General features: G+C 41.6%; 1 protein-coding gene across 1 annotated transcript in view; it reads left to right on the forward strand.

Moving 5' to 3' along the window:
• Positions 1-22,466, forward strand: part of SACM1L (SAC1 like phosphatidylinositide phosphatase) — a 36,433-nt gene extending 13,967 nt beyond the window's left edge. Inside the window, exons 4-20 of the mRNA XM_079795260.1 lie at positions 182-309; positions 1,866-2,015; positions 4,453-4,512; positions 5,361-5,394; positions 6,590-6,691; positions 7,767-7,852; positions 8,655-8,741; positions 9,224-9,292; positions 10,182-10,261; positions 12,414-12,512; positions 14,367-14,505; positions 16,736-16,805; positions 16,919-16,991; positions 17,656-17,749; positions 17,865-17,957; positions 18,945-19,002; positions 20,781-22,466. Of these exons, the coding sequence (XP_079651386.1) occupies positions 182-309; positions 1,866-2,015; positions 4,453-4,512; positions 5,361-5,394; positions 6,590-6,691; positions 7,767-7,852; positions 8,655-8,741; positions 9,224-9,292; positions 10,182-10,261; positions 12,414-12,512; positions 14,367-14,505; positions 16,736-16,805; positions 16,919-16,991; positions 17,656-17,749; positions 17,865-17,957; positions 18,945-19,002; positions 20,781-20,917 (1,559 nt within the window). The 3' untranslated portion in view covers positions 20,918-22,466. The remainder of the gene's footprint in view (positions 1-181; positions 310-1,865; positions 2,016-4,452; positions 4,513-5,360; positions 5,395-6,589; positions 6,692-7,766; positions 7,853-8,654; positions 8,742-9,223; positions 9,293-10,181; positions 10,262-12,413; positions 12,513-14,366; positions 14,506-16,735; positions 16,806-16,918; positions 16,992-17,655; positions 17,750-17,864; positions 17,958-18,944; positions 19,003-20,780) is intronic.
• Positions 22,467-23,690: the final 1,224 nt, after the last annotated feature.

Consider the following 23,690-nt stretch of genomic DNA (forward strand, 5'->3'; position numbering starts at 1 on the left):
CTGGTCTTACTATTTATAAATTATAAGACTGCTTTTAAAAAGTATGGGCCTTTTCTCTGTATAGCACAATACAGTCTCTTTCACTAGCCTTTGGAGTTTAAACAACAAGGACCACTTACTACTTTTTGCATTAGAGTTGCCTTATTTATATTTATCTGAGTTTGGCTTTGCTTTTTTGCAGGAAATTATCTAATTGTCATTACCAAAAAGATAAAAATAGGTGAATTTTTTAATCATGTAATCTGGAAAGCAACAGATTTTGATATTCTTTCTTATAAGAAGACCATGTTGCACTTAACTGATATTCAGGTAAGAAATGGAAGCGCTTACTAATTGTAAAACCCAAAGTAGTACCATGGGAGTGGAGAGGGAGGTGGAATACAAAGAATGTTTGCAGAATTTTTTAAGCCTAATTATTTAACCATAAAGCAAGGTCGCTTTACATACTTTTACACCTAGCCATAAAATGTATTAAAAAATTCTTCATATATTTAATTTCTCTTGGTTTGTATTTTTAAACTGACTCAATTCTTAACTTGTGAAATTTCATATGGAGAGAAAAGGATAAACAGAAAATGCATGTTCTCAACACCCGATTTTAACTTCATATTTTTTTTTTTTTGTAAAAGAAATAAAATGTTAGATACCTTTGAAATTCCACTCATCCTATTGCATTCCCTCTTTCCCCATAGAGAAAGTTTTCTTCACTTTTTCCACCTGTGACTATAAATATGTGTGTACTATTATATGTGTTCAAACAGTCCTCATTTTGCACGATTCCTGTATGCACGGATTTCAGTTAGCATGGTTAGTTAATATCAGTCCTCGGACAACGTGGTTTATATTTCAGTTATCCTGGTATACTAACTAAAGATTATCCTACTAAAGATGAAAGTGCAGACAAAAAGTGACAACTCTAGGAGTGAAATTCAAATTGAACATAAATGGGGTGTAGAAGAAATAGCTGACTGTGCGAATGCTGTTCCAGAGACTCTAGATACACAGCCAGAGGTCTCAGTGAAGGTGAACTTCTTAATATTAATGAAGTGCTTATGTCTCATAATTACCAAACATCAACAATTATTTTTAAAATCTTTATTTATTGATTGATTTTAGAGAAAGATAGAGAAACATCCATTTGCTGTTCCACTTATTTATGCATTCATTGATTGATTCTTGTATGTGCCCTGGCCAGGACAACAGTTATTTTTTAAAACAAAAGTTAAAATAAACGTCAATCTTGGTATTCATTGGGAAAGCCAGCTAAAATGATTATCAGAAAATAAAGATAGATATTACTTTTACAGTAATTTTCTTTTTAATATAAAAAGAAAAATAATTATACCCCAACCAGTAAAGTTTCTTAAGAACAGGGATGTTATTATTCTCTTGTTATTTACTGGGTTACTGGACCCTTCGTGAATTTATGTTTTTCATTTGACAAATGAGGATAATACTAATCTAGCAGGGTTGTTTTTGAAGGTAAAAGAAAATCTATGTAAAGTATCTGGGACACAGTAGGTCATAACCTGAGTTGGTGACGTTTCATTAAAAGAACTCTTCTGCCTATAGAGTAAAAATTGTGAAGGACATCAAAGGGATGGAGTTCTGCCTCATCAAATAATATAGTCATACATTACACTAGTTATTGAGTATCTTCTGTGAGTCAGGAACTGTCCTAGGTCCTGGGGAAATGGTGAGCATCCATTCCTCTCTCCTCCCCCAACCCAGTCCTTGTCCAGTGATATTTAATAGGGCCAGACTAACAGGTTTTTATTTTCATTCTTTCTTCATGCTTCATGCTGACAGATTCCTTTCAAGTATGAGGTAGATTGATTTTTTTTTTTAATCTCCTTTCTTCACAGTTACAAGATAATAAAACCTTCCTAGCAATGATAAACCATGTCTTGAGTGTGGATGGGTTTTACTTTTCAACCACATATGACTTGACCCATACTTTGCAGCGTCTGTCCAACACTAGTCCAGAATTTCAAGAAATGAGTCTCTTGGAAAGGGTAAGCTTAATTGTCAGGTATTTTTACTTATTTGGGTTTTTTTTTAAGGGACATACCTATTTCTTCCGTAAAAATATATATTGATTTTTCTGAATCCTGGCTGTATCAGGATTATGTATGGAGCTTTGAAAACTTACCATGTTTCAGATATATGTCAATTCCCAATTTAGGACCCCAGTCTGTATGTTACACAGACAGGATTGAGAACCATGATGTAGGTAGTCAGAAATGCAGTATAAATACACACATTGGTAATCCCCTAGCTCTAGGTGTTCTACAGTCTTACAGATATTAGTAACATAATTATGCTTATAAAATAGATGTTCTAACAGGTAGTGAGTGTTCTTTCTGCAGTGGAGTTACAGTTTTTGCAGCTGGAAAAGTAACAACTTATTGACTTAAGAACATGCTTTTTTTATTTAAGATGGGTTTTTATTGTTATTTTTTTAAAGATAAATATATCTTTAAAACTGGACCTCAAATTATCTCAACTTAAAAGTGCTGCTGTTCAAGAACCTGGATGATTGCTGTCTTGATTTTTTATTAACAAACCTTAGTTGTGTTTTGGCAGCAGAAAGAATTTAAAAGGTTGCTGTCAGTTATGAATTAGATTGGACCATAAGAAATTGCCAGTAATTGACCAGTTTTGACCAATAAAAATGATAATTTCATTTAGTTCAACTTAATGTTTTAGTTGATTGGCATTATTAAGATTTCATACTCTAATCTAGTACAATTTATGTAGGTTTGGCTGCAAATTCAGATGTAAGCTAAGCAATCAAGAAGTTTGGCTTTTAACTACAAAGAAACTGTTGCTTTTTAAAGCAGTTGCTACATTCTGATTCTGCATTTGTCAAATGTCTCCCAGATGCCTGTTGTGGACCAGGCACTGTATTAGCCACTTAGGGACACAGGATGAACTGACATGGCCCTGCATTGTGGGAGCCTGCAGTCTCCTGGGGAAGCGAAGTCCAGGCAATCACAAAACAAGGGGCACTTGCTGCCGTGGCGATTTGTGCCAAGTGTAGCGGGGTCCAGAAGGAAGGTGGGTCTCACTCTTGTCTGCGGAAGTCAGGGACGGCTTTACAAATATATCTTGTGAGCTGAAATTAAATGATGAATAGGTCTTAGTGGTCAGGTGACAACGGGAGGTGGGGGTTCCGGGCAGAGATGGTGACAATATTAGGCTAAACTGAAAAAGAAGCCGTCACATCTGGGGATGGGGAAGGAATATTTTGTCAGCTAATCAAAAGAGTTGTTCAAGTTAACATAGGGAATCACAAAAAAGATAAAGGCACCACCTATGCTTTAAATGTTTTAGCTTCACGTGAAATTTTACCTGGACTGGTCAGTTTTTTTTATGTAGGACCATAGGCTTTTCTTTGTTTTTGGTTCCTTGATTCCTGATTGTCTTCTCTGGATAAATGACATCCATAACACTTCCCAGTTTGAATGTCTAAAGATTTTGACACAGAGCAATCTGTTTGCATAATCTTATAGATTTTCATGGTGCCATTCCCCCTTCTAATTCAGCAGCAGCTTTGTTTCAGCAATTTGCCTTTTATCAAGTTAAATTCCAAAACATTCAGCTTTATAGAAACAGCAGCTTGTTTTTAAATCACATTTCACTGATTTATAAAATATTTCTTCGTGTAACGATAACAAGTTCAGCTGGCACAGACCAAAGCGGCACACACACCTGAATCTCAGGAAGCGTACCATCCATCTGGTTATTGCCAAGCGCAAGAGCCACTCCCTGCAACTCTCAGCTCGTGGTCGTGGGGGTGGGGGTGGGGGTGGGAGTAGCGTGTCAGTTGGTGTGTTTTATAAAGAGAATGGAGAGAATTGGTTAATCTACTGAGTTGTTGAAGGAGCTTCTTCTGTATTTACAGTTTGAACATCAGAATGGCCAGAGGTGAGATCAGAGAGTTAAGTGGGGGCTGCCAGATCCCAGGCCTGGTGAGGCCATGAGAAGCTTTGGCTCTTTAGATGACAGAGAGCCAGCGAAGACTTCCCAGCAGACAGGAGACCTGACCTACCTGTCCCGTTAGAGAATTGCTGGCAGCGTGTGGAGGGACCAGAGGGAGGGGCAAGGCCAAGACTTGACTTCATTAGTTAGGCTGGAGTCAAGTGCTGCTGAGGTGGTGGGAGTAGGGGTGTAGAGGAGAGAGCGGATTTGGAAGAAGACTTAGGACTAAATTGACTAAATATATGAGAAAGAAAGATGCTGAGAGGACTCCCGGGCTTCTGGGCCAGCAGCACTGGCTTGAGGCTGTGAGGAAGGAAACCCAGAGGAGCAGGGCCCGATTTGAGGGGAAGAGTTTTGTTTGGAGCCTGTCAAAGCCACCAGGCGGAAACACTGATTGTCGTAGTTTTCTTTCTGTAGAAACTCACCTTGCCAAGAGATGTTTTGTTAATTGTAAAACTTCTCTCGTAGGCAGATCAGCGGTTTGTATGGAATTGTCATCTTCTGAGAGAACTTTCTGCGCAGCCAGAGGTAATGTACACTAAATAAAACCTGCTTATTTGTTACAGTCCAAGTTTTAATTGCATACGTAGTATAAATGGCTCCCTAATCACCAAAGATTTGGTAAATAATTCTAATTTAACTCTGTTTATGACTATTAAACTTGGGTCAGGTCTCCCATCTCACATTGTATCTCCTGTAGAAGCCTTAAGTAAAAATACACTGTTTTTATAAGTAAGAGGGAGATGATGGGTTTTAATGGACGAATAATGGAGAAATTAGGGGCCAGATCCAAGACCCAGGCAAGTGGAGAGCTCTGCATTTGTCTTCCTGTGGGGATGTGATTCCATAGGCGTCACCTTCCTCTGTCCTTAGTTTATACAAATGAAGTACAAACAAGGAGGCCCAACTAGGACGCATAATATAGTCAATCTGGTTAAACAGATTTGCCTAATGGCTTTATTTTTTGTCATGTGCTTTTCTTTTTGGGGACAAGTAGTTTGAGCTGCAGACAGCTAGTGTGGGCACATCTTTCCCTAGAGGAGTGGAGTTGTTGGAGACAAAGATTGAAAAGGAGGGAGGCAAATGTTCTGCAACTGCAGTGGTTTCATTAGTGTTCCGAAATCTGAGTAGTCAGGCCCAAACAATTAGAGCACTTCTTGAATTTTCTAATTGAAAAGATAATGTTACATTAGAGAAATTTCTTTAAAATTAAGTTACCCATAAGATTACTACCTTGTTTATACTCGTATGTTACCTCCTCGTGTGTGAATACATTTTATATAGTGCTGTTTGTTTACTTTTAAACTATATTTATATAGTGCTGTTTGTTTACTTTTAAACTATATTCCCAAATGTAATGTATGTCTTCATTTCAGGTCCATCGGTTTGCTCTCCCAGTATTACACGGCTGTATCCTTACATGATACTACTCTAGTTCTAGCAGTCTTTGGTTGAATACTGTTACAAGGCAGATTTAGTGACAGACTCAAATATTGCAGAATCAAATCAAAAGCAATTTCTAATTCTATATCTAATTGTAAGTTTACTTTAAAAACTAATCTTTATCATAGAGATTATAATAAAAATAGGGAAGGAACATGAGCTGGCTGTTGAAGGACAAGCACTATATGCTGAGGAGTGCCTAGAATCAGGACGGTGCCCTGCAGGGACCGAGGTGATCTTCTGTCTAGGCGTTTTGGAATAGTTTATTCATAAGGAAATAATATTGTCACAGGCTTAATCTAAAGCTTTAAATAGATGTAGTTTCTTGATTAGAGGTATAGTCACATGTTTTGCATACATACAGAGAGATCAACAAGATCCAAGGCCCCAAGGCAGGCTCATGCCTGGAGCAGAGAGAGTGGCGGTGTGATCAGAGAAGTAGCTGTGCCCAGATTATGCAGGGCCAAATAGGACGTGCCTTTTACTTCAGCCGTGATGAGAAACTGTTGGGATCTAAACAGAGGGTTGGCGTGATAAGACAGACCAAAGGAGAGCAAGGGAGGATGCAAGGAATAGATTAGGAGGCAGCCTCAGTAATCCAGGCGAGGGGCAATGTTGCCTAGGACTTAGAGTAGGCATCCTCAAACTACGGCCCGCGGGCCACATGCGGGCGTTTTTGCAGTTTTGTTTTTTTTACTTCAAAATAAGATATGTGCAGTGTGCATTGGAATTTGTTCATAGTTTTTTTTTAAACTATAGTCCGGTCCTCCAACCGTCTGAGGGACAGTGAACTGGCCCCCTGTTTAAAAAGTTTGAGGACCCCTGACTTAGAGGATAGCAGTTATGGTGGTGAAAATGAGCAGGTTCTAGATATATTTTGCAGGTAGAACTAATGGGATTTTCTGACAAATTGTACGTGGGATATGGAAGAGAGAAGATTTCTGCAAATCTACTTTTTTGACCAGAGTACATGGAAGGAAGCCATCCACTGAGGTGGGGAAGAGCCTAGAGGTGGGAGGGAGGCTGAAGAGTATTCAGGGTTCCATTCGGACATGTGAAGCTTGAGATTTCTATAGACATCCAGGTAGGTTTAGTCATACCAAACTCCTCTCTTTCATACCTGTGATTTCTCTGTATGTTACATTTACTTAATGTAGTTAAGTTATTACTATGCACTCGTGTTCTATTAATGGAAAGTACTTTGATTGGATTCTCATCTCGAGGAGGAGTTGCTTCAGAGCTGGCGTGCGCTATTACGTGAGAGGTAGGATTAATTTTGTCCGCATGCTGCAGTCACTACTGAATGTTTTGTTTTAACAGTGATATGACTGTAATCTTTTGTATTTTGTCTTCTTTATCATTTGAAAGCCTTATCTGCTGCTTCATTATAATAATTAGATAGGTCTTCTGTGCCTTACTCCAGCCACTGAATTACGTTGCAAACGTTAAGAGATCCTATACATTGCTTCTTCCTGCTCTAAGAGGCGCCGATCATGTTATTTGCTGGATGTGTGACAGCAAGCTGAACTCCTTGTGTAGTTTCAGTAACCTGAAATCATAGCAGAAAGTATTTTCTCTTATTGGTTTCTTTGCATGCATAAAGCTACACATGTGACTTTATGCCTTCAACTTTAAAGATGTACATTTGTTCTCTAGGCTTTATACTAGCAAATGCTGATTTCCTTAAACCAAGCCTTTAAAATCTGTATTAAAAGTTACTGTCATTATGAAAAGGAGTTTTCTCTAACTCTTTTTTTTTTGTCAGACTATCAGAGTAAAATCCTGTGGACCTTTAGATAAATAGTAGAAGTTTTGGGCCAGGGAGTTATTTGGTTACTCCCCCTTATTGTAGGTAATACAGCAGAGGAAGAGAGACACTTAGTGAGGTGGCTAAGATCACAGAACCTTCCACCCTCTCTAAAAATCCATGGAAAAATATCTTCGGGTGAGGATTAACCAAAAAAACAACAACAAAACACCCTGGGATTTATGGACAAACTTTCAGGAGTCCTTGAGAATTTGTAATTTTTTTCCTTTACAATATATCTCAAGTTTGAGAAACATGTTTTTGAGGAATTATAGGATTGTATATGTATAAACAGTTGATATATTAAATAACAACCAACTTTATTTGTTAATAGGTGCTTAATACTCCCCTTTAAGCCTGTTTAAAATGAGCATCTATTAGCTTTCTGGTCATGGGTTAATGCATTTGTTTTTGTAAGTACTTTTCCACTAATTTGAACTGACTTAATTCTCTCCAAGTTAAACTGAATTAGCGAGTTTCTGGTATGTTTCTTATGTGATAAATATAGTTAATTTAATTTTTTTCAATTTAGGGATTGATTCTGAAGGCCACGCAGCTAACTTTGTAGAAACAGAACAAATTGTGCACTACAATGGAAGCAAAGCTTCATTTGTCCAGGCAAGTTAACATGTCTGGGCAGCCAGCCAGCTGAGCTGGCCTTTCTGCTTGGGTCATAATTTTGTCGCATTGAAATTTCTCTCTGCTCCCCTCCTTTTAAAAGTAGTATCTTTGTCTACAATGTGGAACAAGTTCACCCAAAACAAAGGTATTCCATTAACCTGACACTCAGCTTTCTGGCATTTCCTGCCCTTGAATTAGGTCCCTAAAGGAGAGGGGTAGGAATAGAGGTGCAGGGGTTATGGAAACGGAGCCACCTTTCAGCCTAATTCTTCAGACTTATTCAGGGCAGTGATGATGGGACAGCAGACTCTACCTGCCCTGACTTCACTGTGAGATAATCTCCTTTTCTCGTTGGCTCCGTAAGGAGTTGTGGGTCACTTGCTGCTCCAGCGCATTAGTAGCTAAACATACGTTCATAGACATATTCATCTGAGAACGAATACAGCCACTTTCCAGTTTTATTATAATGCCAAATTATTTAACAGACATAACTTGTTAATTTCTACTCAGATAAATTGATTTTAGAATTTAGGGAAACACTAAACTGTGTACTACCCTAGCACCATGCATATAAAATCAGAAGCAGAAAAGGGCCTTTCCAATGTATTCCCACAATATATGAACTTTAGGTTAGGAGCAGGCACACATGGACTTCTTTCATAGTTGGTAGGTTGTATATATATTTTTCCTTTGTAGTCATTGATATGTATATACCCCTGACAGCATGTAAGCTGAGAAAAACAAGTTTGTGTGTATGTTTGTTATTGTGTTTTTTTTCCACATTTCTCTTTTCTTTTAGACTCGAGGATCAATACCAGTTTTCTGGTCTCAAAGACCAAACCTCAAGTACAAACCACGGCCACAGATCAACAAAGTAGCAAATCATGTGTGTATCTTCCATGCTTTCCTTACTGGCTAAAAATAGCTTATTGGCATTGTAATTTACATATAGAGCGCGTATTTACTCCTCGTAAGGCAGAATTCATCATCTTTGAGGCCTTTCTCCTTGGTCCTGGCACATAGTGAACCTAAACCAAATGGTTGTATAGATGGCATGTTGGAAATGTGGAAGAACAAGCTGTAGTTGAATGCTATCACAAATTTAAATTTTAGAGATTTCAGTAAGATCTGCAACTATATGGTATTTAGAGTATTTAGTGTGTTCTATTTGATACTGTGCTCGGAGTTAAAGTAGCAATATTGCATCTTGGAGTAGAAGGGCTTATAATTGCTATTGACTACTTGGTATTTAGAATATCTAAAAGACATTTTTCTATAGAGGATATTTAAGGAGATACTTTACATCATCTTATAAGTATTCTTACAGTGTCCTCTGGTAAAGTGAATAACTCTTCTTTTCTTCTCTAGATGGATGGTTTCCAAAGGCATTTTGATTCACAATTAATTATTTATGGAAAACAAGTCATACTCAATCTGGTATGTTTCTTACTTGTTTCTAGGGGAGCAGAACAAACTTTTTTTTTAACCTAACATAAAATTCATCATTACCATTTTTAATTGTGCAGTTTAGTGACATTAAGAATGTTGTGCAGCCATCACTACTGACCATTTTCAACTTTTCCTCATACCAAACAGGAACTTAGTATCCATTAAACTTAGCTTCTTATTATCTGTCTCCCCTCAGCCCCAAGTAACTCTGATCTACTGTCTGTATCTATAAAATTCCCTGTTCAAATAATACTTGTTCCTTTGTGTCTTGCTTATTTCACCTAGCATAAATTTGTTAAGGTCCACTCATGTCACAACATGTATCAAAATTTCATTCCTTTTTAAGACTGAATAATACTTCATTGTATGTGTGTACCACAGTTTATCCATTTATTCATTGATGGACATTGGATTGTTTTGAACAGGGGTGTAAGAATTCCTGCTCTCAATTCCTTTAGCTATATACCCAGGAGTGGCTTTTTTTTGATTGGATGTTTTCTTGGTTGCTGTAAACCTTTGTTTTCCAGAGCTCCTAAAAAGTTGGTTCAGACAGCTTCTGGTTTTCTTGTAAGGGAACAAGAGCTTGGAGCTTTCTGGTCCTCCATTTTGCTGATGTCACTCTCTCCTTTTATTTTATTTTTTAAATTATATTTGTATTTATTGATTTGAGAGAGAGGGAGGAAAGGAGAGAGAGAAAAAACATTGATTTGTTGTTCCACTTATTTATGCATTCGTTGGTTGGTTCTTGTATGTGTCCTGACCGGGATCAAACCTGCAACTTTGGGACAATGCTCTAGCCAACTAAGCTAGCTGGCCAGGCCATCACTCTCTCTTTTTAAATAAACTTAAAGCTATAGTGTTTTTAAATTTTTTACAGGTTAACCAGAAGGGCTCAGAGAAGCCACTTGAACAGGCATTTGCAACAATGGTGTCCTCCTTGGGAAATGGAATGATCAGGTACCTCACTATAAATTTGTTGCATGTCTTTTTGGACTAGATGTATACTTGCACATATACACAAGTATATAGATCACACATCCTACCTATATAATGAAAGCCTAATATGCTAAGCGTCTGACCGATGAACCAGTCACTATGATGCACACTGACCACCAGGGGGCAGATGCTCCAACCAGTAAAGTTAGCTTGCTGCTGGGGTCCGGCTGATCATGACTGGGTGAGCTGGGCCTGACACGCCCTGGAGTCCTCCCACGGTCCCTCCCTGACCCCATTCGTGCACCATTGGGGTCCCTTGGCCTGGCCTGCGCCCTCTCGCAATCTGGGACCCCTCGGGGGATGTCGAGAGCCAGTTCTGGCCTGATCCCCGCAGGCCAGGCCAAGGGACCCTACTGGTGCCCGAATCCGATTGGGTCATGATTTTGTTGGCTTGAAAATTTCTGGCATAATTTCTATTGCAGAATAACTTCTTAGCAGTTGAGTTTAATTTGAACTTTACAAAAATTTAGTCCCTGATTAAAATCCCCTTCTAGAAGCTTTGCATCACTATGGTCATTAGACCACGAATTACATTTCCTCGTGATAGCTTCATGAGGCTCTGTGGTTGCAGCCCCCTCATGAGCTGGAGCACTTTATTCTGGCATGGTGGCCTTGTCTGGAGCAGCAGCTTGGCCTCTCCTGTAAGTCACCAGGCAGCAGTTGCAACCCCTGTGTAGCCTTGTCAACAGAGAGCGATTCTAAGATCAGCAGTTGCCTGTGGAGAGGTGTAAGGTAATGAGTCAGCCCATCTGGAGCTTTCCGTGGCAGGAACTGGGGCGGAGGGGGGCTGTGCTCTAGTAGGAAGGAGTCGCAGACATGGGGAAAGAAATAGTACTGGGTTATTTGGGGTTCAGCAGTAAACTAATATACTTAAAATTATTATATTTTCTATTTTATCAAAATAAAACTATGTAACTCCTTCTTAGAAGATATAAATGTGATCTAGGTGCCACTGAACTACTTAAATTCTTTGAACAAGTCTAGAGCTATTCCTTCTGGTCAGAGCACTCCAAAAATAACTGTCACAGTCACTTTTATTGGAGCTGTCACTGAAAATGCTTCCCTCACTCCCATCTTCCCAGTGTCAAACCTCTCAGGTGGTTAACCTCTATTTTCATACTTATTTCTAGTTTTGTTTCTAACTTCTCACCTGCAATAACAGAAGTGATAGGAGACCCTTTCTTGACCTGCTTAGAACAAGCCCACAGTCTGGTGATGCCCCGTCAGTTTCTCGGAGCCAAAGGTGTCACCTGAGAGCAGACACCTCCTCTGAATCGTACTCTGTAGATGAGTGCAGTGTCCTTCCAGTCCTCCTTGTGACTCAGCTTGAGCCTGAGAGGGAAGTTAGGCAAAATGAGACATGTGAGGATCTTCATGTGTCCGTGGTGCTCAGGTCCTCTGCCACTCTTCCCCCCTTGACCTTCAGGAATTGGTTCATGATTTTCCCCTCTCAAGGGGCATTTTCAGCTCATAATAGGCTGCCTTCACTGATAAATGTGTTTTAACATTGAAAAGATGTGTGTCTCTTAAGTATCTGATAACTGAATACAGCCCATCAGAGTAACAAACAGGAAATTTTTCTCTACCGTGTGTGTGATGCAGAGATATTGGCAAAGGGCAATTTCTTGTTAGTATGGTCAGTAACTAACCAGAGTGGGGGCCATTCTGCCTCTGTTCTTCCCTGGTACACAACACCATCTAACCATTTTGAACATTTTAATCACTTTGAAAAACAATAGTGGGATCCTATCCTTTGCCCATGGGGGTTAAAGAATAAACATGTTCCAGATACTCAGTTGGAGAGGGCTCCTTTCTGTTGCACACCTGGTTGCTGCACCTGAGCTCACTCCTTCCACACTGAGCCAGGCTGCTCTGTTCTCTGTTTGAGGGCCTCTAGAAGAGCATGTGAAGGCAGGAGTGGGTGCATTTTCCCTCTGTAGGTTACGAGCAAGAGGAGGTGGGTGTGTGCACAGTGTAAACCTGGAGGGAAGGCGGCCTGCTTCCCAGGATAGCTGTGTGCTGTGATGTAGAGGACAGTCAGCTAGCATGGTATTGTTGTTAGAGGGAAAGTGAATAACCTTTAGTCAATTTTGAATATCTTTTGTTTTGGTAGATATATTGCCTTTGACTTCCATAAGGAATGTAAAAATATGAGATGGGATCGACTAAGTATTTTATTGGATCGGGTAGCAGAAATGCAGGATGAATTAAGGTAAGCTATTTTATTTCCCTGTGGAGGTCATGGGAAGAGGTCTGTGTAGATATTAATCATATTTATTCATTGTCTAGCAAACTTACAAATACACTTCCCTGGGTTGACAATACTTCTCTATACTGTTATTTTTAGAATTTTCTTTTTGTTTTTTTCAAATATATTTTTATTGATTTAAGAGAGGAAGGGAGGGGAAGAGAGATAGAAATATCAATGATGAGAATCATTGATTGACTGCCTTCTGCACTCCCCACACTGAGGATGGAGCCTGCAACCCAGGCATGTGCCCTGACCAGTAATTGAACTGTGACCTCCTGGTTCATAGGTTGATGCTCAACCACTGAGCCATACCAACTGGGCTAGACTTTTTTATATTGAAAAGATGAGACTTTATAATTTAGAAATACTTTTAAATTCTTAAAAATGACCCATGGTATTTTTATGTTTTTATGAATTATCTTTCACACATTTATAATTTTTTACATAATTGAAGTTTATACTGTTTAATATTCAGTTGTTTTCACTAAACATTCTGTTACAGACTTGCGTCATTAGCCTTTCTAGTCCTTGGAAGGATAGTGTTTAATGGCATTCTGTGTTCCCTTGTGTCATGATACAGTTTCAGTTAAATGCTTTCCTTGGTTGAGTATTTGGTTTGTTTCCTTTTCTCTTCCTGCCACGAAAGGTGGTGTTGCAGTGAATCACTCTGGGTGTATATATTTACTTCTGTTAAATTATTCCCTAAAATAAATTCTTGAGAGTAGAAATTAATGGACCAAAGGGTCTGAATATCCTCATGGCTTTTTTTGTGTGTGTTTACCATGTTATTTACTGTGTTGTTCACAGATTTACTATACTCTTTGCGTACATCAGTCTTATTTTAAAGCCAGAAGAAGGAATGGAAACCATTCTGTCTGCCTTAATTAGTGTTATCCAGTCTTCATCGCATGCTGTTCCATGCAGTCTGCCAAGCACTTTGACTTCTGTGTGCATTCTGCATTATCTCATTCACACCTTCAAGCAGCCCAGGGTGGTGCTGTCACCTCCATTTTGTAGATGAAAAAATTTAGGCTTGGAGAGATGAGGTTAATCATGTAAAGTCACACAGTAAGATGCCTAAGGAGTAAGTCTAGCAAATCAGTTGCTTGCTGTCAGAGTTCATGCTCTTCGCCTCCATGTGTGTGGTCAAATTTTTGAGTGCAGAGCATTCTCTGAGCAGATTAACAATGCAGGAGACTCGGGAATGGAGATCAGGTTGGCTCCAGTGCAGACATCCGGTGGTTAAGGGGAGAAAGGGGGACTGATTCTTAAAATAATACCCCATTACACCTTATAAATTTTGTATTTGTTTTAAGAAAGGATTTCAAAACGTTTTTAATGCACAGCATCCAACCCTTGCTTTAGAAATTCTTAGTTAATTTAACCCCAAGGCCAGCCATCTTCACTTTGAACAAACAGCTCAGGGAATTCTGACATGGACCGTGCTTCAAGACATCCTGACCCCTGGGACGGAGGTGGGATGATTATGTCAGGTGAAGCCTCCTCTGGCCTTAGAGAAGCATGGTTGATGCCATGGCAACCTTTATAATCTCCAGCTGAGCTTCTTCACATCTCTTAGGTGAAACGACTTGTGATGCTACAGTTGTTGTTTGGATGGGGAGCTCACTTGCCTCAGCCCTTCAAATGGCTTTCTGGTCTGTGGTAACCAAGTATTCCTGGATCATGCATTTCCTGTCTCACATTTCAATTTACTGGTTTTAGTAATGTTACTGATCAGAGTCCTATGTTATAAGAGGTATGTCCTTAGTAGATTTAACTGACTTTTATGAGAGTGTTTATACAAATATGTTTTAGTTATTTTCTAGTGGACTCTACTGGCAAGGTGGTGACGAACCAGGAGGGCGTGTTCCGCAGCAACTGCATGGACTGTCTGGATAGAACCAACGTGATCCAGAGTCTATTAGCTCGGCGCTCGCTTCAGGCCCAGCTGCAGGTGCAGATTCTTCTCTTTCTTTCTTTTTTAATGTATATGTCTATTGATTTCCGAGAGGAAGGGAAGAGGAGAGAGAAATGTCAATGATGAGAGAGAATCATGGATCGGCTGCCTCCTGCATGTCCCCTACTTACGATGGAGTCCACAACTTGGGCATGTGCCTTTGATTGGAATTGAACCCGGGACCCTTCACTCCACAGGCTCTATCCACTGAGCCAAACCAGCTAGGGCCTTCTCTTTTATTAAACAGTATAGCAAAAAATTAAAGATACTTCATCTTTAAAAGTCAGTAACAAAAAACATTCATGTTGCCCTCATCCTAACCCAGCTCATATGTTGTTTTTGTGTCTTGCCATCTGTGGCTGTGCATTTTCCGTGGTCGGTATGTGCATGCGCAAGTTTCAGTCTTGCCTTTTCCTCTAGCATCACATATGTCATAATTTTTAAGGGTTGCATATTCCTGGAAGTTCAATTACTGGGTTAAAGGGAATAATACACACACACACACACACACACACACACACACACACACACACACTACTTTTCAAAAGGATCATGCCATTTTGGATCACTTACACTGACATCAGCCAGCAGTAAGTGATCCATTTCATGGAACTCTTGCCAGCATTAGATATTTTAACTTAAAACTGTTTTTCTATTTTAATAGTATACAGTAGTACCTCCAGGTTGTTTTCATTTGCATCTCTTACTACTGGCCAAGGATATTGACTCCCAGGTAAAATGCTCTCACACAGCTTTGCTTCATCATTGAGATCATGCTGTTCCAGAAAATAGATGTGAATATTTTTTTCTATTTATGTTTGGACTTAAAAACATGTAGCATCCAACTTTCTAGATCACATTGGCATTTGTTGTGAGGGGCAAACAAAAATGCATCCCAAATGGTTTCTTGCTGAAATAATTAGGAAGCATTCAACTTTATTCACTGCGGTTTTGTGGCACCCAGGGAGGAAGTGTGGCAGTAGAGTACCTCCCCGGGATGAATTGTCTCCAAACCCTAAAGTAGCCTGTGCCCAGGGCATGGACTCCCTATAGGAGGTTCTCCAGTTTCCTGGTTCCTGTTGAATTGGGTGCTTGTCAGTCTGTTGGGTTGACTTTAGAGTGTGTTTTTCAGTAGCGGCAACATTAGGAATGGTGTTTCCAAGGCTGATGAACAAAACCTACTTAACCGGGTTCTGTAAGCTGCAGTGAACTGTTCTAATGCTGAATACGGTGGTATAAACCTGACCGATTTTAGACGCTCTGGGCAGGAACCTCTCTGGCGTCTCAGTGCCGGCTGGGGTGGGGACGCCAGGGGTGCCTCTTTCCACTTCAGTGAGGGCAGAGCTTCTACCCTGCTGAGGTCACTGAGGTCGCCACGCCTGTGCTGTGTCTGAGGTAGACACAGAGAAGACTGTGGTTCTGAGAAGGTTGAGGTCCACGACCAAGCCCGAGGCAGGGCTTTCTAACCAGTGGCCAGTGAACCCAAAGGGAAGCCACGGGGGACTCGGGATGCCCAGGAATCCCTGAGATGATATGCGAAGGGCTGCACGGGTATGCAGTTTGCGGGCAGGTAGAGTTCATCCATTTCTCGCTGGTTAGGGCTAAGTTGGGGGTGAGGAACTCTGGGGATGGTGAATTGTGTGGAGGGCAGGGGGGTAAAGGCAGTGGAAGGAGGAAGCGATGGCAGGAATCTCACAGGAGCTTTCACTTCCTCCTTTCCTCTCCCTCTGCTCCTCCCCCAGTACAGACAGCCCTGCCTGTTCCCTTGGTGCTGGGGCTGCAGGGGAGCCCTCAGAGAGGCTTTGCCCCCTGGCTGGGCAGAGGGCCTGGGTCCATTGGGACCTCAACAAGGAACTCACCTCCTGCCTGCAGCCGGCACCAGGAACCACGTGAAGCGATTTGAGGATGGTCTGCTGTTTCTTGCTTTTTTTTTCAGCTAATCCTCACCCAAAGATATTTTTCCATTGATTTTAAGAGAGTGGAAGGGAGAGGGAGAGACAGAGAGAAACATGATCGGTTGCCTCCTGCATGCACCCCAACAAGGGCTGGGGAACCTGCAAACAAGGTACATGCCCTTGACTGGAATTGAACCTGGGACCCTTCAGTCCGCAGGCCAGCACTCTTATCTACTGAGCCAAACCAGCTAGGGCAGGACGGTCTGCTTTTTCTTTTAAATCCTGGGTGCTGAAATCTAGTAGACGTAAACATGGGGTCCTTCTTATTTCAGAGACTAGGTGTTTTGCATGTGGGACAAAAGCTTGAAGAACAAGATGAATTTGAGAAGATTTACAAAAATGGTAGGTATTTTCTTTAATAGAGGCAAAGTTACTCAAATTTTGAAATAAATATTTTAGATTTAGAACTCTGGTTGTCGTTTTCATCATCAGCTGCTTTTTACTTTTTATCACAGCCTGGGCTGACAACGCAAATGCTTGTGCCAAACAGTATGCAGGAACCGGTGCCTTGAAGACCGACTTTACCAGGCAAGCCATGCTTTTTAAATAACATTCGATACGGCGTTCACAGGTCTGGGCCACCTGGACAGCTTCAGACAGCAGCACCAGGGCCCCATTAGACTAGTCAGGTCAGGTGAGGCCCAGGCTCGCTCATGGGCTCTCCACTCCCTGGTGATTCACATGCACAGCGAGGGTTGAGAACAGCTCTTCAGTTCTCAGATGTACTGGGCCCGAGTCCCTGGTTAGGGCCAGCAGTTCTGGGGCAGGCCTGAGATTCTGCACCTCTAAGAAAGCACCCGGGATTCTGACTGCTCCTGGGACCGCTGAATTTGTTACAGATATGGGTGGGCCTTTTCCATTGTGTGGATTCCCTGGGAGCAAAATAAGATTTCTTAGTCTTTCTGCCGTTTCATACCACTTAACCTGGACTTTGTGTTTCTCCTCTTATTTCTGGTCTTTGCAACGGGAACTGAATGCTTTTCCTCTTTATGCTACTTTGGTAGTGTTTTAGAAGGAGAGTACATATTTCTTGGACCCCACTACTAGTCATTTGTGAGGTATCTCCTTTATAGGTTCAGAGTTGATTTTTTAAATTGTTGTAACTACCTTATCTCCGTCACACACACTTACTGGTCACTTTTTCTCACACTGTAAAACTCAAATATATAACTCAAAATTCTCTTTCAACCAGAACTGGGAAGAGAACTCAGCTGGGACTTGTAAAGGACGGCTGGAACTCACTGATTCGGTATTACAAGAACAACTTTTCCGATGGATTCAGACAAGTGAGTTTGTATTTGATGCTGATTGTTGGCCGTTGGTGGCTGCACCTTTGTGCTATTCCTCAGGAATGTGCCCACACTACTTGGGGAGCTAATGGTTTTCTTCTTTCTGTTCTAGGACGCCATAGACTTGTTTCTGGGGAACTACTCGGTGGACGAATTAGAATCTCATAGTCCTCTAAGTGTTCCACGGGATTTGAAATTTCTGGCTGTAAGAAACCTTCATTTATTCAAGTTGTTAAAAGCATTGTATCTATGGTGCCAACTCCCCTTGATTATGTATTCTAGACGGAATACAAATGCTCCAGTTTCCCTAGGAGTGTACTGGGAGAGGAGTAAAGAAACTTCGGAGCATTTTTCTTTCAGATTTCATTTCGTCTTGCACATCCTTTTAATGCAAGAACCGTAGCCAGGGGAACGTAAAAGGCTTCTCATTTCAGGAGGACTCCACGCCCCTTACGTGCAGGGATTGTTGGAGGCAACCTCGTGTCTCAGAAGGCAAAATACAGGCATATACCTCAGAGGTACTGCAGGGTCAGTTCCAGATACCGCAATGCAGCGGGTATCGCCACGCAGTGAGTCACGGGAATTACTGGTTTCCCAGTGCATGTAAAAGTTTGCACTGTGCTGTAGTCTGTGAAGTGGGCAATAGCATTATGTCTAAAACTATGTACATATCTTAATCAAAAAAACACTTTATTGCTAAAAAATGCTAACCATCACCTGAGCCTGTAGGAAAATGGCCCTGGCGGGCTTGCTTGACACAAGAGTTGCCACAAACTTTCAATTTGTAAAAAAATAAAAAAGGCAAAGCGCAGTAAGAGGTACAATGAAACAAGGTGTGCCTATGCGGTTCCGGTACTTCTCTCCTTTCTTACTCCTTTCACCAGACTTGCAGGAGCCACTCGGGTCCCATTCTAGTGGGCAGAGTCCTGGAAGGAAGGGGGCCTGGTGTCTTGGGCTCACACCTGGGCATGTGGTACTTGGTTTGGAGCAAAGTCATGCTTCTCATGTTTGATTTCTTAACCATCTGAAGGTCTAGGCAGCTGTGACTAACCCCTGAGTGGTGATGTTTTTTGAAAAAAGATATTTGTGTATCAGATGGCGGACGGTTTATTCTTTTTCAGGGAAAGCAAACTGATCATGCAACCACTAGCAAGCATTCTTACTGATGTTTTCTCTCTGTTCTCTCTCCCAGTTGCCTATTATCATGGTTGTGGCCTTTTCAATGTGCATTATCTGCCTCCTTATGGCTGGTAAGTCTGCTCCTATTTCACCATCTGACACTCGTTGTTTAGAATGTTGAACTTTCCTTGTACAGCATCTTGAGTTTTAGAGTCTACTCAACACTTGATGTTCCTCAAATTCAGTGAGTAGAGTGAACAGATAAGATTAGTCCTTAGATGTGACCAGAGGAAAAAATATACTCGGTAGCTTCATAAATGTTTTTTTTCCTATTATCACCCTGCCTTCTAGAGATAAGCTAACTACTCTTAATATTTTGATGTTTTAATCTTTATAAGTGTGTGTGATTTTTTTTTCAAAAGTGAAATATACATTTTTTAAAAATCTGTTTTTTCCACTGAGCAATATAAGCATTTTCCATGTTCTTTATTTTTAAAGACTCCAAAGTATTCCATTTATGGATGTATAGTTTATTTAACCAATCACCTATTGGACAAATGTTGTTAGTAGGTCAATATAGTACTTATTAAATTTTAATAGATTGAGAGCAAAATTGCCTATGGACTGAGCTGGCATGGTCTTTACTGGTTTTCTTTTTTCTCTCAATATTTTGTTACTAAGTTACTAGGCACCTAAGACTCGCGTGTCTCCATTAAGTACTCTTTCGCTCTGGGAATTGGCGTCTGCCTGGGCTGTATTGTGCTCTTGTACTGAGGTCAGCCTCCAGTCTCCACCCCCACCCTGAATTCCTTGGGCTAACATTTCTCAGCCCGGACACTATTCAGATGCCGCCCCCATGTGCCCCCAAACACACAGTGTTCCTTGGTTCTCCCACCAGGCACCCTCTCCTCCTCTGATTTCCAGAGCACTTGTAAGCCCCCCTTGTAACTTCCTAAGCACCTAGGATTTCTTTTTTGGGTGTGCCTCTTTGTTGTCCCTGACAGGCCTGGTGTGTGTCTCTCTCGGTACTGATCTGCACACCCCTTCCTGAGGACAGAGATGGTCTCTCTCCCTGGTTATTGCCTGCATCCAGGTTATAGGAAGTCCCCAGCTCAGTTTGCTGAATGAAGGACTCCTGTTTCACCCCCACCACACAGGTTCTGCCCGCTCCTGAAGGGGAGCCAGTCCCTCTCATCCGCATCCCCTCGGTGGTCAGCATTGCAGCAGCCACTGTGGGGAAGGAGGCGGCCTGTGGTGGTTCTAGTACAGGGCTTACTTTTGTTTTTTGCTAAGTTTACTAGGCAAATTTTTTCTGTCAAGAGCCAGATAATCAATAGTTTACACTTTGCAAACTACCTGTGATCTCTGTTGTGCACTGTAGCTCATAGTATAACAACAGGTCCTGCGTCAGGTGTAGGCAGAAGGAAGGGGACAGGGCCAGCCAGCATGTGCTTCCTGGTCCCTCTGGCCTGCCTTGTGGTGTTTACATACAGTTGTGTCTGATTTCCAGTCCCAGAGACTAGGACCCCCATGCAGCATGCTGTCTGACAGCCCTCAGGAGTGGGTCCCCGCCTTGCTTTTCTCTCCACCAAGGAGGCCAGTGTGATCACACGGACAGGGTACACGAGGTCCACTCCTCAGGGACTGCAGCAAAGTTAAGCTTGTCCGACCTGCTCCTGACCTTCATGAGCTGCAGGGCTGAGAAGTGCCCTCAGCAGAGTTGTTACATGTTATTCAAATAGGCTACCAAGCCCGGCCAGAGCTTGAGAACTGCCGGCCTAAAGCTCAAGGGAGAGGTTCTGTATTTTGTAAACTTTTAATGTCAAGATGTGCTTAATGGCTGAAAGTCGGCTCTGGTCTCAGTAAATGGCTTTTACTTATCAACTCTTTGGTTTTTTTCTATCAACAGGTGACACTTGGACAGAAACACTGGCCTATGTTCTTTTCTGGGGAGTCGCAAGCGTTGGAACATTTTTTATTATTCTTTACAACGGCAAAGATTTTGTTGATGCTCCCAGATTGGTCCAGAAAGAAAAGATAGACTGAGTTTGTGTCTGTGGAAAGCGGCTTGGCCTGGAAGACTCCATCCTGCAGAACTGGAGTCTTTACTGACCCGCTTTCCACAGGAGCCGAGGTCTTAGGAAGCCTTTACCCCAGAGCACATCTGTCTGTGCGGGGCGCTGACTTACCATTGGTGATCTGCCTGATGATCCTACTGTCGGACGCTGTGTTTATAATCTGAAGCTGTTCTGTAATTCAAACATAACCTGGATTCAGCTCACGGACGGAAGGAATCTGTCCATTGTCAGTTTAATCAACTATTGGAGAATAAGTAATATATATCAAAAATCTAGCTTCTTTCATTGTGTAAAACAGGCATCGTTCGTCTAGCTCAGTTTCATTATCATCACTATGGAAGCATTACTGTTGGCAAGCATACTTTCCTACACAACTTCGGACTCCTTAAAGTTTAATGTACGCTAACTCTGCTCTACGTGTAAAGTGTAAGTCTTTTCCATTCATCAAGGAGCTTGACAACACAGCCAGGACTTCGCGGTGGGAAGAGAAGGGGCCGTGTACCTGGGTGTCTCCGTGGGGCTGCCTTAGGAGCTCAGCTTTAAGTGTGATGGAAGTTTCAGGTACGCTGTACCTTTTTTAAAGGGTATAAATGAAATCAAAGATTGTAAAGTCTCTCTCTTATGCTAATGGTCCAAAGCCACCTGTTTTTAGGACTACCCTTGGCTGCTCAGCTGCTTCCTCCTGGACCCTTCAAGGCAACGTGGGCCTCTGAGAGGCTTGTCCGGGGTCAGTGGTGTCGGAGGTACTGTTGGGATGCTTCCCCTTTAAAGCCTCTGTTAGCCATCAATAGAATAGTGTATATAAGATGTAGTGCTTCCAGGTAGCACAGTTCTTCAAATCAAGGACCAACTTCAGCTCTAATTTATGTATAAAAACCTGAAAACCATGCTTTAGAGGCTGTGCAGAGGTCTAAGTCAGACTGTATATTCAAACTGTAATTATGAGGTTTAAATGGTAGGAAAGTATGTAAGGTAGTACAATTGCCACCTTCTTAAAACAGCTCAGTTAAATATGCGACCATGTGTGTTATGCTTGAAAACATGTGCAGTTCTTTCAATAGTAATCTTGTTCTCCTTAAATATCTCTAAAAGCGCCTTTTTCAACATCACCTTTTATAAACATTAGTAAGTTACTACTTTTAGAAACTAAAGAAAGTAACAGCTGGCAAACCTTCTGTAGCATAAAATCAGTCATTAAAACTCACAATAGGGAAAGTAATTAGAACTACCTATTCTTAACATGTAAATAAGCGGAATTTGTTCCAAAGATGAAATGTTGAAACTTAGTTCATGTCTACTGTACCCTGTTACTCGATTGCTACTGGGTGTTTCACGTTGAGAGCTCATTTCATCTACAGCACAAACAGAGCTGTCCCTGGTGCAGCTGCTTTGCGATGAGTGGACTAATGGTGGGCCGATCATAAGGTTCTACACTGCAGAACCCTACAATGATTTCACTTCCAAATTCACGTACTGTACATCCTGAGTGAAAATAAAATGTCATATTTTCTAACTACTGTTGGTGTCATTCCTATGCTTGTCTTGAAAGGATTGTTCTTTTTTATTACGTGTTTAAAATCTTGCAAAGCAATGCACGGTCATTACAGAAAAATTAGACAATGTAAGGTAACTAGAAATCCTACTTTCTAGTTATGATCACTTAAGAAATTGTGTTCATCCTTCTGATTATTTCCTAGTTACAGATAAAACCAGGGAAATATTTAGTGAAGTATAATGTCCATACAAAGGAAGTCCTCTGTCCCCCCACCTCCAGATTGCAATTTACTTTTCAAAATGATACAGGTTCCAACTGAGAAAGTGGAATATGCTTTTTAGAAAATGTTCTCTCAGGCCACAGGGTCAGTGAGAGCCAGGGGGATGCTGATTGAACACCTTGGTGCCGAGGAGACCCTCGAACGCACAGGGGAGTGAGATGGTTCCTGTGCAATGGCCTCTGGGATATACATCCCTCGTGAACCATGTGCAACTGCCAGGGACTGCGTCCTGCCCCTCCCTGTTGTGGCTCTGCAGTGGCTGTCACCTGCTTCCTTTGCTGTCTTCCTGCAGAGGGGCTTCAGTAATTCTCTGCCACCACGCCCTCCCGTGTCCTTCCCTGAGATACACTAATAGGGACCTGCCTGGTGATCTGTGCCTTTCCAGGGGATTTATATGAGAGATTTGGTGTGTTATCTAAGCCATTTATTTGTGCTCTAAATCTTTGCTTCTAGCTCCAACATGAAAGCTTTGTCCCATTCAGGGTTTAATGACAGGGTAGGAGTCGGGGGGTGGGCGGGGGGGAATAATCCCCAGAGTCACTTGATACAGGTTCATCAGTCCTGATGGCACAGAACTTACTTTTTGTGTGGGGGTCAGAGAAGGAAAAATGAAGGGTGGGAGTGGCTTAAACAGGTGGGGGTTTGGAGTTTCTTCCTCCCACTTGCCTGATGCCAGAAGAAATTGAGTTCTCTCAATACAAATAAATTATGATACATAATTAAAACACTATGTTTCTTGCCACGTAGGCCTCTCCAACATGGCAGCTTGGTTCACCTAAGCCAGCAAGATGGAAGTCACAGTCTTTTATAACCTCATCTCAGAGCTGTCTATCATTCTTACCACCTTCTCTGCATGGTGCTTGATCCACCTCACCCAAGGGGAGAGGGATTCAGGGGGGGCATGAATGCCAGGAGGTGGGGGTCTCTGGGCACCATCTTAGATGTCTGCTACCACAACCAGTAAGG

This window comes from Cnephaeus nilssonii (genome assembly GCF_951640355.1).
Source record: "Cnephaeus nilssonii genome assembly, chromosome: 17".
Classification (NCBI taxonomy): Eukaryota; Metazoa; Chordata; class Mammalia; order Chiroptera; family Vespertilionidae; genus Cnephaeus; species Cnephaeus nilssonii.